Source organism: Podarcis raffonei, chromosome 7 (assembly GCF_027172205.1).
Source record: "Podarcis raffonei isolate rPodRaf1 chromosome 7, rPodRaf1.pri, whole genome shotgun sequence".
NCBI lineage: Eukaryota > Metazoa > Chordata > Lepidosauria > Squamata > Lacertidae > Podarcis > Podarcis raffonei.
The window spans coordinates 40,867,525-40,884,380 of NC_070608.1; the positions used below are offsets into that span (position 1 = coordinate 40,867,525).

Consider the following 16,856-nt stretch of genomic DNA (forward strand, 5'->3'; position numbering starts at 1 on the left):
CCATATTTTTATTTAAATAATTCATATGCTGCTTCATAGAGTGGCTTGAGTAACTTTTTTTAATAAATGAAAAACCTGGGTTATATAGAAAAAATCTGCTATTTATAAAGATTCCTGCTTATCTGTAGTTGTGGACAAAGGTAGGGTTGTTGTTTTTAACATTAAATTCACAAAAGGCTCTTTCTGTCTACAGACTGACAACTCACTAAGAACAAATGTCAGCTTTGATACAGGTTATTGAAGGATTGGAGACAACTGTGTACCATAGCATTACAAACCAAATTATTGTGAGGCCAGAAAACAAAGCCATGTATATTCTGTTCTCTTGGAGTGGAAGTGCTTGCTGGCTTTATTTCCTGTTTACTGAAGCAAGCCATCACAAGCATTAGAGACTTTGCTGTTTCATCCGAATTCTGACATGTTTTATCTTGAAAGAGGTGAACTTGAGTAAGAGTAAACAAAGGGAAGTTTGCCAATGATATTTGAAATAAATAAAAATTGTGATCAGTTTGATAACACACATCCTTCTGATTCATTGTTCTCGTAAGCCTCCAAGTGCCTTGAGATGTGTGCCTGTTTCTAAAGGAATGTTGCACAGTTAACACAGAGGAACACACGGAGTGGTTTATGCAAACACGCACTGGCAAAAGTTGTTCCAAACTTTAAAGAGAAAACTGTTGCAGATCACAAGCCCTCTACTTCATGACATGTTTTCTCATTAATACAGTATGCTAAGGCCATCATTCTTTGTTCTAAATATTGGCCTTAGGGGCCACTTATCTTCTGGGAAGAATGTAGTGGCTTCTTACCTCGTAATTGTTCCCAGGAACACCTCTGCCTGATCTGGCTTAGATTTGTAAACCACTGGGAATCCGCTATGGCTGGTGTTGGCAAGGAGTTGAGCCAAGAAAGCAATGTTTTCTCTTACATGGAGAACCCTGACATGAAGCTTCATGACATCTCTGGCAGCAAACAATTCCAGGTTTAACCTGAAAGACATAAAGCAGACAGCCAACAATTTATTTAGTAAACAAGGAACAAGGCACACCGTACCACATGAGTGTTTGATGACTTTATAATGTGCTGGTGAATTACTTCAAGCTGCAAATAAATTGGTTTTATTTTGTGAATATGTTGTTTCAAATGTAATTAGCCAATAAAGTTATTATCAAGACTTTCCTGCCTATGAGTAAGATGCTTGATAAAACCAACCAGATGTAAGCATTAGTTTTCTAAGAGAAGATAAGAGCCATTAATCAGTTTCCATGAGTTTTTCTGCTTTTTAAAAAATGTTTTAATTCAAAATGAAATCCCCAGAAAATTATGTTCAGATTACAAAAAGTTCTTGGAACTAGGAGGAGAATGTAAAGAAGAAATAAAACTTTCATAATAACATAACAACAGTTAAAATGGTTCTCACCAATTGTTCACCAAGCTCAATAAGCTGCTGTGATCACTGATGACCTCTTGGCGATATATGAAACATTAACAACTACTCTGGTCATGTTGTACAGATATCAGAGAACATCTGTACCACATCTGTTCTATTTATATTATTTTAAGTGTTGTTTATAAAGCTTGGTTGGCCACCATGAACATTCTGTAGAGGCATGTTGGCACAGTACAAATTTTAAGAGAAAATCTGGTGTCACTAGAGGATTTCAACACTCTTGCTCCAAGGAGCTCAGGACATTGGACATGCTTCTCCCCTTTAACAACACTGTGTGCTACAGTAGGCAAAGAGATAGTGACTGACCCAATGTCACTCAGTGAGCTTCATGCAGAGTAGGAATTTGGCCCTTGGTGAAAGGCAGTGTTTTATTTCTTGGGACTACAAAATTTTTGAATACAGATGGGATTACTATACCAAGTAGTAGTCTTAGTTTACTTCTAACAAGTGACAATTGTGGTGATTAGCCTTTATCTGGTTGCACCACTTCAAACTGCAGGTAGCAAATCCCATGATTTAATAGTCCTCCATACAAAAAAGAAAAATCTGTACACATAGAAAACTACCAGTAAATATCTGGGAAAACATTATACTCTTCTTTCTGATATGCCATTTTTCTACATGCAGTGAATTTCTGTACAAAGGACCATTCAGCCATCTACCATCTTGAATGGTACCCTCTAGAAACAAAGTTACCACTTCATGCACTGTTTGTTGGAATTAGAGCTGGCTGGCTGACTTTTTTTGTCCATTCAATATTGGTCAAGTCTCCAAGGGCCACACTCCAGTGGTGATTGTAAGCCAGAAAACACACCCTCTCTCTTGCATGTATGCATCATAATTAGTCACCACTCATGAAGTCCACGACTGCACACTCACCACACATGGAAACCACAACCATACACACACAAAGCACTTTTCTTTCTCTCTCTCACACACACACACATTCTTACATTGCTGGGCTGAGAGGGGAGGTTGAAACTCAGCACTGTGAGAAGGGCAATCACACGCAATCACACACACACACACACACACACACACACACACACACACACATTAATAGCAAAGGCTCTTTCTCCATAAACTTGCAGGGGGCAGGAGTTACAGCCTCAAAAATGGCTGGTAGGGAGAGAAACTCAATGACCCTTGAGGTAACAGGATCCTTGAGGGGTGAGATAGATTCTCTCCCCCAACAACCATTTCAGGGAGTGTACTCTTTCTCCCCAACCCCACCCAAGGCAAGTTAATGGCAAAAGCAATCTCTCCATTAACTTGCACAAGAGAAGAAAGGCTCTCCTCCCAACCTAGGACTGTGGTGGGGAATAATGGTTTTGTGGCCTGGTCCAGCCTGCAACCTACAGGTTCACCATGTTAGGATATTTCCGTTCCTCCTTAAAAAGGGAGCAGGCTGTTGTGTGTCCCAAGCCTGCGTACTTCCTGCTCACAGGAAGTTTCTGTTTTGTATATAGCTTTTGTTTCTGTCTGTTGCCTCGACACGAAGGCAGGCAGTCATGTTTTTCCTTTGTTCTGACCAACGCTGAATAAAGTTGTAAATATGCTCTTCTGGGTGCATCTTCTGTTGCGGAGTCTGCTGCAAGGGTGTGCCTGAGTCCTGGAATGTGTCTGAGGCTCGTGTCGCTAATTGACTGATGCTGTTCTATGGGAGATTGATGGATCGTCTGGAGATAACGTGGAGGCCTGCCCGATGGCTGGTCGTCTTTGTCTCCCTAGCAGTATCCCAACACACCACCCCTGGATTAGAGTGATACCTTAGGTTGAAACTTAATTAAACCCATGACAATATTCTTCCTGAAGAACATTTTACAGTTATAAGCAGACATGCTCGTGGAAATCAGCATGAGAAAACAGGCAGCTCTGCTCATTCACATCTTTCCCTACTGGATGGTTGCATTTATCTAAGTAAACCTCACTCAGATCATTCGCATCACTTGGTGGGAATGTTTATCTATTGACTAAATGAAGGGGTTTTTTCAAAACAACAATGGATTTTAGCTGGGCTTCTTGTAAACCATTGTTTTATTATGATAAGTAACATTGGACCTTATATAAATACATTTCAAGAGCTTGCTTTTTGGATGGTTTTATTTTCATGATGGTTGTCAGTAACATTTAGGCAGCCACATTAAGTTTTTAACTCTGAATCGTACAGAAAATTCACTAGGTGGCAATCATGGAAGTAGTTTGCCTGTTGATATTAATTAACCTTCCTTCATAGGGGAGGCACTCTGGTGCAGATGAAGCCTATGCAAAGGGTGGAGAACTATTTCATAAGCCCTTTCCTGGTTCTCACTGGGAATGTTCTAAATGTCTCCAGGAATGAAAGTGAAAGCTGCATATAGTAATCAATCAAGATATCCAAGAGTTTATTTTTTAAAAAAAATAATATTTATTACTTTTAGACCTTACAAAAAAGAAAAAAGGGGAAAAAAGAGAAAAGAAAAAAGAAAGAAAAAACAATACAATACAATATATAAACAATACACATTAACACAATAATCTAAACAAAACAAAGCAAAAACAATTTAAAACACACATTATACCATTTCAATATCATATCTTACATTCCCTTGTTTCAACGACTTCCTCTCACCTCCCTTTTTGTATTCCACTTCTATTAAATGTTTCAGCAATTCCTTTCCATCTTCCTTTATTTTCTGTCATAATAATTGTCTTAACATATTTTAACCTTATTTTCCCTTTAATACTCCAATGATCTATCTGTACTTAATTCCTTCTAACATTTCTACTAAAGCCGTGTAACTTCATTCCAACATTTTTCTAACACTCATTAATTTTACAATGTTTCTATAAATAGTCTTTAAACTTTTTCCAGTCTTCTTCCACCATCTCTTCTCCCTGGTCTCGGATTCTGCCAGTCGTTTCCGCCAATTCCATATAGTCCATCAACCTGGTAATCTTCTTTCTGAGGCTCTTAACTCTTTTCCAAGTCCCTTCTGCAAGTCTTCTTCATATTTATGCATGCACTTTACTTTGTCTTCTGTTGATCTTATTCTTATTTTCCTTCCTTTGATGCTGAAGAGTAGATCCCGGGGAAACTCCCACCTAGCAATGTTTTTATTCCTTCTCGACCGGGCAACCAAATCTCCATAGTTAAAACTAAGATCCAAAAGATATTTCAGGACGTGTTTCAGGATTCCTCCAAATCTGAAGGCCCCCACGACTCCAATCTCCTCCTGACCCAAGTCCAGGTCCCAAAAATCAGCAAATCCCTGTGGGGGGGATCTATCAAACTTTTGATATTTAAATTCTGTTTGCTCTCTCCTGCAGGTATATTCAGTCCAAAACTTTCCCCCCTCTTCTCCTGCCACCAAGGGGGGTTTAGTATTTTTTACTGATGGAAATTTAGTCCTTTACAATGAGCTTTCCGCAACTTCAGGTTGCATCCTCATTGCTTCAGTCTATTTACAGAAGGGGAAGGTGGACTTCCTGTTTTGGACCTCCCCCGTTCGACACCAAATTAAGACGTTTAAAAATCCAATTCTCCGCTCTACTCACGGGTAGTTGCTTTAAGATCAAATTGTCCACAGGAAAAAGTCAGCGCTCTCCAGCAACAGCTATGCGGCTTCGCTCCGTGGAAGAAGCAGTCAATTCGAAGCACCGCGCTGCTCACCCCACGTCGCTCCAGATCCCCGAAACCTGGTTTCCCCGTGAGTAGGGGAGGCGCAAAAGGTGCCAGCCGAATCCCACGTTCACAGGCTTCACCCGCCTGTGATTTTTAGTGGGTCTCTGCCTTCGCCGTGGCGGCCAGACCCGAATTTCCACAAGGCAAATTCCTCCCGATCAGAGGAATTCAGCCATTACCGGAGGCGCTAACCCGGAAGTCCTCGATATCCAAGAGTTTAATGTAACTCAGACTAGGCACCAGTGTGCCCCCCCAAAGGAGCCCAATGAGGACTGAGCATGTTCAGTGCGCACATAATGTTGATTAACTATTGGGCAAGAGAAACAAAACTGTGAGGAGGAGAATGGAATAGAGTGGCTAGAATCCTGAACAGAAGCACTCCACACTGATTCATTTGGTTGCAGACTCCATTTGCTTATTTAAAATTTGTTTATATCCAGGAAGTGGTTGCAACTGTGTCACGTGGAAGATTTTAAAAGAAAAAGCAACTGTTATTTCATTTTATAGATTTATGCCCTCGTCCTTCATAAAACTCCCAGGCTTATAAATCATCACATTGGGGAATTAAGCAGAGAAATCTGATCCTCTGGTGTAAGGATTGTTGTGCTAAGCTTCAAATCATAACAATAATAACTTAGCTAGTATGTTAAAGGTGTTTCACATCATTATCTCAGTAATGTTTACAAGACCCAGTAAGATGGGTCAGTGTTAGAACTAATAAATAAATTGTGACTAGCAATCCTATTGTTCTGCCAAAGCTGTGCATACAAGACGGGGTTCCTCTGCTTTGCCAGCTGGCTTATTATTCTTTATTAATTCAGAAATGAGTGTCTACTTTTGAGGAAATAGAATACACTTACGACTGAAGGAAACAAAGGTTATCATGTAAGTTAAATAGTAAGATATAAGTCATTAAAAAGTATTTGGCCAAAAATGTTTTCCAAAAATACTGAAGGGCCAAGGGAGACTAAGGAAAAGATGGGTCATGATTAGTACCTTTAAAAAAGGATTCCAAATAGCACAGAAAGTCATGCCACAACATCACACCACAATATGGAGAGGTATGCACCAGTATCGTGACAGCCATGCCAACACCTTCTTTCCATGAAACTTGTGTCTGGTCACACTGATTTTCTTATTGGCCTGGTTTGCACATCACACTGCACCATAGTTAAAATAAATTATGGTTTAATGTGAACAAGGACGTGCTGGTGCACACTGTTGAAATTGCAGTCACTTTGCTCCTCCCCAACTCCTGCTACTGCTGTACTACCAGGAGACAAACCATGGTCTATCTTGTTGGGTAATCCCAACCCAGGTTCATGGTTTGTTGTTTTCCCAACAAAGCATGTCCAGAAGCCAAAGTTTGTTCTTGGATTGTGACATGTAGTTTGTTTAGGGACAAGAAACCATGAGCCTGGGATCAGACAACACAAGCCAGACCATGGCTTTCTCCAGCAACACAACAGCAGCCAGAATGCGGGAGGAGCAACATGCCCAGAAAAACCAGCATGCTGCTTGCGCATATTAAACCACAGTTTATTTTAACTCTTGTTAATGTGATGTGTGAGCCGGGCCTCTCTCTCTTTCTTAGTCACACACATACACACAAAACCAACCCATTTAATTTCAAGGTGACAGTTTCAACATGCAAATTTTCAGAGTGATTTCTTTATAAGTTCATTTCACTCCAGTTAAAAATGTACAAACTCCCACTTCAGAAAATCCAAGTCAGCAATATCAAAAGCTCAACTATGCAATACAATCAACTATTTAATGTAATGCCACTTTCCAACATGCTTTTATTTAAAACAATGTACAATTACTTTATCATAGTCTGATTTCTTGGCTCCTCAAATCAGTTTTATGTGGCATATCATGCAGAAACACAGAGAATTTTGACAAGGCTAACGTTAAGCTAGAACAGAACAAGCACCAGATTCACTCAGCACTTAACTTGTCCCATTAAAAAGTAGGCTGTAAGATATTTTCTTTCTGAAGTGTATAGTGGCTTATAAAAGCAGGAAGAGTTGCCAAGTTATAGAAGTGTTTGAGTACTCTTGCCCTCATTAAAAAGCACTCCCTGGCAACCAGCAGCTCTGAGTGTTCCAGTTAGCTAGCTTTTATAACAGGGAGGGGACAATTTATGGTGGTATGCAGCATAACTAGAAGTCACAGTGCATCCCTCTGTTAGACACAGCTTAATCATCCAGTATCTAGAACATAACACACTGTATGATCTGACATAACTTTTTACAAGCAAAAGTGAATATCTATGATGTGCTAAAAGAAAAGAAAAAAGAATAGAAACTTTGTTCCCATTGTTCATTGATTTATTAATGGGAAGCCTATTCAACATTTGGGGATTATGCCCAGCCTTGGCTGAAAAAGGCCACAATGAATATATTACCTCTTTCCCATCACTATATATCAGAAGTTTGTATCAGAAAAGAGACACACACTTAAAATGTCTCTTCTCTAGAAATTAGATAAGTGGGCCAGAAGTATAGCTCTTCTTTCCTTGCCAAAATGCTGCAATGCCAACACTCACTATAATTTAAGCAGTTTCTTGTGATACTAGAACAAAACTCATTTTGCTTCTTGTGTTAGGAGGCAATTGCAGATAAGTCTTCCTCTGATATATACATGGAGATAGCTTTGCTATGCATTTTATGTTTTCAAGGGACATGATTCTACATTTACTATATTTTCCTGTCTTGTTTGGTTTTTTTCTGGTGCAGCCAGAAATTGAACTACCAGTAGGTTCCTTCCAGGTTTCTGTTTGTCCCTAACTCAGAAGAAGTCACACATTATGGCCAAATCAATCTCTAAACCAGCAAATTAAAGACATCCAGTTGTTTTACACTAACTCATAGAACAGCCACAATAGGAAAATAAGAAAACACTCACCATTTTTTCCTATGGCAAACAAATGGCTCCGCATCTAAGTAGGGAATGGATTTCAGCTTCAGTAAGGAACTGTATAGAGACATGTTAAACCAGTCACCAACCATTTTGGCTAGCATGACTGCCAGCATGATGAGTAGCAAGGACTGTACATCATTTGTGATCTCTACCTAAAGTAGCAGGGAAATGAGAACATGCATTACTAGAAAAGAAGTGTGTTGTTGATAATTAGAGGTCATCTGTTTAAAGAAACCAGTTTATTCACAATTACATGGTACAAAAATTCTGTTAAACAAAATACTGTAGGCTTTATGTTCCAAACTAAGAAATAACTGCAACATGATGTTACAATTAACAGCCACTTTCAGCACTTTTTGAATAGCATTGTTTGAGAGTTGAGAGTATTGTGGGCCAAATTTTATGGAACTCCCTTTCAGTTAAGGTCACGCCTGCGCTCCATTGCAGCCATTCTGAAACTGATGCCTACAGCACTTTCTAAGCATGCCTGACGTGCTCACAGGCTCAAAAGAAGAAGGAAAAAACCAGTATCCACTAAAATATGGAGGACCCACTAAAGTATGGATTCTCAAAGTAAGGAAGCATTCTGCTAAGAAGCTGCCAGAAGAAACAAAAGACTTTTCCTAACCAGCCCAAACAGAAACACTATGCATTTCTCAGATGTGTTTTAGAGCTTTTTTGCTCTCCAGTAATCCCTATTTTGGGGTCACAGATAAGGATGGACAATTCAGTCAATTCCTGGTCCATGTAACTTTCACTTTTATTCCTTCTTCATCCATTCCCTCCCTTTACCCTTTGTGTTGAACATCACTAAAATGCTTTTCAAAATATTTTTAAAAAATGTATAAGGTAGTCGAAGGGCTGACTTTGATATTTTAAAGTCTCTCCCCCACCCCTGAACAGGTAAGAGCATATTGAAGTGGCTGGAAAGTCTGGGTAGCAAAGCAGGATGAAAATTGGGTTGCAGATGACCCTGAGAGTGATCAGAGACAGGCTGACATGACAGGTAGGGCTGGTGCCACAATGGGTTAGTGCATCTGGATGTTAACCAGATGCTTGGTGGTTCGAGCCCACCCAGAGATGGCTGTGGGCAGGATTCTTGCATTGCAGGAGGTTGGACTAGATGACCTTTGAGTCGCTTCCAACTCTAAAATTCTATGATTCTATGCAGTCCCACCCATGGACATTGTAAAGAAAAATAATGACTGCCCTATCTGTATTTAACCTTGGTCAGAACGTCTTGCATGTCTTCTTTCAAAGGTAATTCTACAACATCCAGCCCATTTATAATAGATGGGTGGTTGCCTCACTACTCTTGCAATAACCTTGATGTGTGGCAACTGACATAGCCTTGCTGCCCTTATTCAATAATAGGTGAATTATGTGTGCTCCAGTGCGTGAGGTGTGTGAAAGAGAGAGTACTGAACCTGCAAAGAGGAGACTCACACAGATGATAAGACTGTTACAAAGCAAATATAAAGAATCCACTTGAATGTTTCACCTCAGCAGACACTGAAGATGAAGTCTTAAATTATTTGCTACTGCATGTGAAACTGTCAAGACATATTTCTTCACACTTTGCCATGAGATTAGTCAGCTTCAGCAGCTGTGTGGTTCCCCTGAGTACAAGGCACAATATAGGATGCAACAGAGGGGTGGAATTGTGCTACCCATCGTCATGGATGTCACAGCTACTCTCAGGTAGATGTTCATGGACCAATCTAGACATGGTAAGGGAGAGCCATGTACAAAATCACCTGTGTTTCAACACTTAAAGGTAGCTGCAATGGAATGGGCAATTTGGAACAGTACAAAAGCGCCATGGAAGAGGCTTAAAGCTTTCCCTCTATGCCATTTTCCTGACTGAAATTATTCTCCCAAAGCTATTATTTGTCCCATCGGAAGAAACATGCAAGTACCCATGATAAATCTGTACATTTCTCCCTGTGGGTCAAAAGCAGCAACTTGCAACAAAGGGCAATTTTAATCAGAAAAATAGCAAAGAGTGAAAGAGTGAACCACCACCGCAACAGCTAACCTTCTCCCAAATCAGAATGGTGCACAGTTGCTTTTTTATGTTTTTAAATATGGGAGCTCCTATCTGGATCCTATTCTTCAAATGTAATTTAACTATGTAACACGCATGTTAATTTCATTCCTTATAACTACACTTATGTATAAATATAATCTTAACTATTTTAGATTGTAGTCTCCTCAGGACAGTGATCTTTCTCTTGGCTGTTAGTAAGTCAAGTATATTGCACAATGGTGACACCACAAAATAATGATACAGAAACAATATAATTCTGAACAGTTCTCTAAATCATAACAGCCGCACTAACTGGGGAAAGACTCAAATTCTCCAAAAAGGTTTGGCTTCTGGGGAAACACTGTACAGTGGTGCTTCGCAAGACGAAATTAATTCGTTCCGCGAGTCTTTTCGTCTTGCGATGTTTTTCGTCTTGCGAAGCACGGTCCGTCGCAACTGCACCTCTTCAAGCGGCTTTAAGAAAAAAGCGAACAAACACACAAGATGTTTTCGTCTTGCGAAGCAAGCCCATAGGGAAAATCGTCTTGCGAAGCAACGCAAAAACCGAAAAACCCTTTCGTCTTGCGCGTTTTTCGTCTTGCGAGGCATTCGTCTTGCGAGGCACCACTGTATCCTCAAATAGAACTAGATCTCAAGCAAAAAAAAAAATGGACAAGAGCACACCTGCTGCTCTATAAACTGATAATCTGAAAAGACCCCACCTCAAGAAAACTTGCTACTTGATTTGGGCTGCTCATAATAGGTAAACCTTCCCCTAGCCCTATACCTTGTAGAAATAGAACTTACACTGAAGGGACAGATATAAGAAGTAGACAAATTGGTGCTAAGATTTAAAAAAAATGGAAGAAAAGGAAGAGAAAGAAAAACAGGAAAAACAGCTTAACAGCCAGTAAATTTTATCTTTTAATCATGTGCAATGTAAAGTGCACTTAGGGGGCAGATCACAAGGAAAGATTTACTAGCTATGCTTGATTTTGCTATCTTATGTAATTTAGGTCTTATAGAGGTAACAGGCCATGCTAAAGACGACTTGCCTTTAGGGTTCCTGCTCCTATACAGCCAGCACTGCTAATGGATTAAGGAAAAATACCATTAATAGGCAGATTTATAATTCATAAATCAGCAAATTAGTTTCACTTTGCTTACCTCATACATAATTGCACGCTTAGTGGAATGCTTCAGAGGCTTTTAGAAAAAACCAACCTTATTTTAGTCACTGATGGAATTTTTCTGTAAGCCCTACAGTGATGTATGCCCCACATCATTATAACCAGTTGGCCCCTTGTCTATTATTATAGTTTTATTACATAACACATACTTATGCATTTCATTAAGAGCATCAACAGGGCATGGCACATCAAAGAGAGGAGGGCAGCTGCCCAGGAAATTCAAAAGACACATTTTACATAAAACTACTGATAAAAGCCCTGGCCTTCATTCTTAGTCACACCATGGTTAACTTGTTTCTCGGTTTGGCTTTTGGTTTTGAAAATGTAGTCAAAATGGAACCTCATTAGAGTTGGGCCTGCTGATCCAGCAGACTTTTACTGACGATCTTTTTTACTCGAATTCATTGGAGGGGAGAATCTAGTTAAAAATGAAGTCATTAGGTGCAAAAAAAAATTGTAAAGGCAAAGAGGGCACCATTTTTATTTACGTTTATAAAAAGGCAAGTGGCTTGTGGTAAAATGTGAACTTTCCTTAAAACCTAACAGCTGCCTTCCTCACCAAGTTCCCTTTCTCTTCTTGAAAAAGGTACCGCATAATCCAGCTCAGAACTGTCTAACACACTTTACAAAAGCGATTTACACCAAGGATGCACAACTCTAATAATTCTGAGGTTTTTATATTTTTACTAACTCCAGAGGGCTGCATCACTATGCTAGCATCTTGTTATCACTGGAGTTTTGGAGATTTTAAAATACATTGTATTGGTTTTCATTTATAACAAACAACAGTACAGCATACACTTGAAGCCTGGAAGACAGACTAGCCCAGATAATTTTGCAGTCCTAAGAACAGAGAAGCATGGTTTTTAAATCAATTTTCTGTCAATCTTCACACACACACACACACTACCACACACACACATATCCCTTGCTCTATTAATCTCCTCCTTTTCACTTCCAACTCCAGATTGCTCTACAGACTATGGGATACTGCATAGTTCATACTTTCAATATGTTCCCAAAGTAGACAAAGTGATGCAGGCATTTCTTCCAACTTCACCCTTAACAGGCCTACATTAGATGTTCCTACATCGAAGGGACACATAAAATTGATGCTTGCAATTCTCAAGTGCCAGGGTGGAGGGGTTATAAGGAAGTGTTAGAGCTTGGGACCATATAGAATTCATGTTCATGTTTCACTCTACTCAAGGTATGCTTGGAATCTGAGGGCAGACTCAATTAGCTAACACATTGGTTCTAGCAATGTTACTCAAATCACAGCATAAAGGTTGGTACAACCATCGGAAGTCTCTGAACAATGATGTTTAAGAAAAAGGTCGGTGCACTTGCCCATTTTTGCTTGCTCTACAGAACACTTCCACTCTGAAATTGCTGCCGCTAGTGTATGTCGAGCACAGCCAGAAAAGCGATTAATGACGCTGACAGATGTTTTGGTGGGTTTTGTAACAGATGGAAACCTTTTAGAAATTTATTTTCCTTTCCCAAGAGCAAATGTCAGCAAGGTTGTGATCCAGTGTCGTGGTACAAAGAAACTGAAGTCATGCTTTAACCATGAGCAACTACTGAGACAGTTCATCCTAGAGCATGAGCAATAGCTGTAGCTGCATACATTGGCTGAAGGTATTTGGAGCACCAGCTGCACTTCCGGTTGTACACAGAACTGTCATTGTGATTCTGCTTCTGTCTATCCTAGTCACTGCTCTAAGACTGTTCCCATCTAGCAAAAAAAAACATTGCCCTCCCAATCCTCACTACTGGCTTGTCACTCCTTTCACAAATAAGGCCAGCTGTTACTTTTGGCTGCAACTGTATTTGGCTCTTGAGACGTACAATTATATCTTTCTCCAATTCAGATTTCGTTCCATTTTATCATCCAAAGCCAGTTCTTACCATCTGCATGAGGAGATTACTACTAGTTTCCGGCTGGATGTGCACCTACAGCTGTAAGGTTTGCACTTGAGCCAGCAATGTTTAAGTTATTGCTGCCTAAAGAACCAACAGCATTCTACTTTTATTCCATTTGGGCTTCCCAAAAGAGACAATGTGAATGGTTCATACCAAGATTTAATCAGATGTGGTCTTTGAGCACTTTATTAGCTATAGTACAATTTAAGAGGCTGAGTAGAGGATTTCCAACCACTCCTGTTTCTGGGCCATATAAGGGTCATTGCAATAATTTTTGTCATCCAAGATCCTCTGCCTGAGGAGATATTTCAGTGGACAGTAGAGACAGCCTGGCCAATGGACTCTTGGGGCACTTCCAGATGACCTATTTATTGGGCATTCATCCCAATTTGCTTGCAGGGAGATTAGAGAACATTGGCTATTTTATTAACATTCATTCTGATTTGTTGGTGGGCAGGTCAAAAGATGTTAAGTCAATGCAAGTGCTATCCCACACTTTCCAGTACATTTTGCCATCGCTTTTGGGAAGTAGATTTGCTGTGCAAGAACTCCTAATCAACTATAATTGTGCATACTGAATTTGCCAGTATGTGTATGAATCCCACCCCAAAATAGTGATAGTCTAGAAGTGCCCTTGATCTCATTCATTTTATTTCCTGCCACACTGCATATTGCATGCCATTTACAATAGCTGAATAATCTGTTTGTAAAGTATGTCTCCATATAGTTGCATCTGCAGATACAAATGTACTTAACTGAAGCTTGTCCCTAAACATAAAATATTTTAACCTGTCTGTATTGGCATTCTGCTGGCTCTTGAAGTCACAGCTGCTTAAACAAGCATTCCCCTGATTTCCTGGCTTGAACCTCCTGTTTAATTGTTTTAATTGCTTTTTTTAATTTTAATTTTAATGAGCTTGCTTTGTTATGCATTTTAATTGTGGGTGCTTATTTTAATATTTTGATAGAAGTGTTTTATTGTGTACTTTAATTATGTATGGCTATATTTTTTTACATTGATTTTATAAAGTGTAAACCACTGAGAAGCCCTTTTGGCCATCAAGCAATAGCTAATTTAATTAATTAGGATAATATAGAATACTTAAACAGTCTTAAGCCTCATATAGAGTTGCATGGACTTAAGCACAGTTATTTAACTGGGATGAAGTGGAATTTTCTCCATACTGGAATAGGAGCATGTGGAAATGTTACCATCAGACCTAGTACTTTCAGCAAAAAAAGAAAGGCAGAGAGCTGAGTATCAACATGGAAAAGGGAAGCAGCCAAGAACGAAGAAGTGGGCAAAAGCCTGTGGGGTCTGGTATTTCTTTTTAAAAAGCATTTTACTGACCTGTTCATCACCACCATATAACTCTTTCCAAATGGAAGACTGCATAGACAGCCAAAGCAAACATTCCAAAATTATTTTGGAACCTATCAAACGGTATCGGAAAAATGTATGCACTTTACAATTCAAGGTCACCACCTTTTAACTATGTTTTTGCATTGTCATGTCCAAGTCCTTTTTTCATCTCAAAAAGGAATATTGAAGAGTAGCCAACATTACTGCAGACCCTTCAGCTTTTTTAATTTTCTTAATGGTGCCATGATTTTTGCGTACTCTGAGTTACAGCTTTTCTGTGGTAGCTGTACTGTTTCTGACCTTTTTATTATTAAAAGTCAATAATGCTGGACACAGCTTTCAACACAGAGACTAGAAAACGTTCAGACAGGGATTTGTTGGTTTTGTTTTGCTTTTCAGATATCACATTTTACTAACACAATCAGGGCTCCACATCACCAGCCCGGGGGAGGGGGGTTCTACATGCTTGCCTGTAAAGATGTACAGAGCAACCTCCTCATTCTTCACCTTACTCAGTTGCTGACCATGTGAAAAGGACAACGAACCTCTGCCCACGTGCTCCAAGGATTCCGGGCAGGGCTCCAGTTTTTCTACCACAGAGCTTTCTGAAGCAGGGCAAACTGCTGCTGATTTTGACTGTGCTCCTCCACACTGCCAGTCTGCTACTCAGAGACCAAAATACCAAATATGCTTTTGAGGCATTTGGTAACATCATGGCGGCCAATGGCGAAACAGCATACAAGTTAGTTTATTGCATACCATTATAACTGTTAGGGAGATGGTTAGCCTTGAAACACCGCTGAAGAAAGAAGCAGCTCCAACTGCGGCAAACAACCCTGGATCAATCCATGCACTGTGTTCATCAGTCTGAACCCCCAAAATGGAAACCAGTATCAAGCCAACTATCCTGCCATATAATGCACCTGTGTACCTGCAAAGGAAAAGAAGACAGTAAAGACATTTGTCTGGGCAGATAAATGGTTTTCATTTTCTCTTGGTAACTGTGCTAGCAGAGATCTGGCACTATAGCATGACAACCTGTCTCTGCATTATAGAAGGGGATTGTCTTGCTGAAAGGGAAATTGGCTTGCTCTGAGAAATTGGCTTGCTCTGAGAAATTGGCTTGCTTGCTTGCTTGCTTGCTTGCTTGCTTGCTGATGATGTTAGATAAAATAATAGGCAAGTAGCACAGAAGAGGGAAGCATGCAGCCTTCAATGAACTAAATTTTAGAAAATTTTGAAAGTTCCCCCTCCAAAAAAGAACCCCTGCTTCAGTGGGAGGTGATAGGCTGGTGTTTTCCACATTTCCTGTTAAAAGACAATATGTGCCCTCCAACACTGATGTGGAACAGCAGAGCAGCATTCAACGCTCTTAGACATCAAATCAATTATTTTAATTGAACTTTAAAGGTGGTATCCAATGCACTCATTCCATGAGTGCAAAAATTTACCCTGGTGAGATGAAACTCTTCTCTGAGAAGGAGAGGTTGGAGGAATCTCCAGAGCAGATTTAGGGAGTGCACAGGGGGAGAAGAGTGGTGGAAATTTCACTTTGCAATGATAATTTCTTGTACTTGCAGAACAAGTGACTTCATGCTACATTGGATACAAGTTCTCATAAAAGTTTTCATAATGGTTTGGTAGGAGCTGTGTGTTGCTAATCTCTAGTGATGTCCCAAGCATTAGTCAACAGATGCCTCTGACATACACACAGCCACATACCCCACAGCATTTGAAATTGAAATGTTTGTGATTTTTTTCCCCATAACAGGAGCAGCATCTTGAGGAAAGGTCTCTGATTACTGCATGACATATAAGTAGAAGCTGCATATTGATTTTTTTTTAAATCATCTGAAAAGAAAAGCTAAGTTTTGGCAATAGAGTGTCAGATATATCTCAAAGGAACTCAAAATAATATCTCCAGGCATCCTTTTTATTGCACAGGCACGATGATTTGTGGTCACGCTGCTATCATTCCCACTTTCAATACTATTTACACCTGCCAAAGTTTTGGGGTGGTCACACTGCTTCATTTCCAATCAGTGCACATCCTGTATCTAGCCATTGCTTTAGATACTACAGATGTTCTGAGGGGTTGAGGTGTCCTGCTTTTGTTGTACCACTAGACAACCATAATGTGATAACATTGGAAAAGCATTGCAGAAATAATAAAACAGAATAAATCCATCACTAATGTGCTATTACTGTGCCAATAATACATTTCACAAAACACCTGCAAGAAAGTACCAGCCTAGAGGAGCCCAACTAATCTGAGATGCAAAGACAGAAAGGCTCTGATAAATCATTAG

General features: G+C 39.7%; 1 protein-coding gene across 1 annotated transcript in view; it reads right to left on the reverse strand.

Annotated features, from left to right (window-relative positions):
* Nucleotides 1-16,856, reverse strand: part of LOC128417492 (chloride channel protein C-like) — a 70,769-nt gene that overhangs the window by 23,642 nt on the left and 30,271 nt on the right. Inside the window, exons 11-13 of the mRNA XM_053396204.1 lie at nucleotides 15,307-15,478; nucleotides 8,025-8,191; nucleotides 810-989 (exon numbers count right to left, since the gene is read on the reverse strand). Coding sequence (XP_053252179.1) covers nucleotides 810-989; nucleotides 8,025-8,191; nucleotides 15,307-15,478 — 519 coding nt within the window. The remainder of the gene's footprint in view (nucleotides 1-809; nucleotides 990-8,024; nucleotides 8,192-15,306; nucleotides 15,479-16,856) is intronic.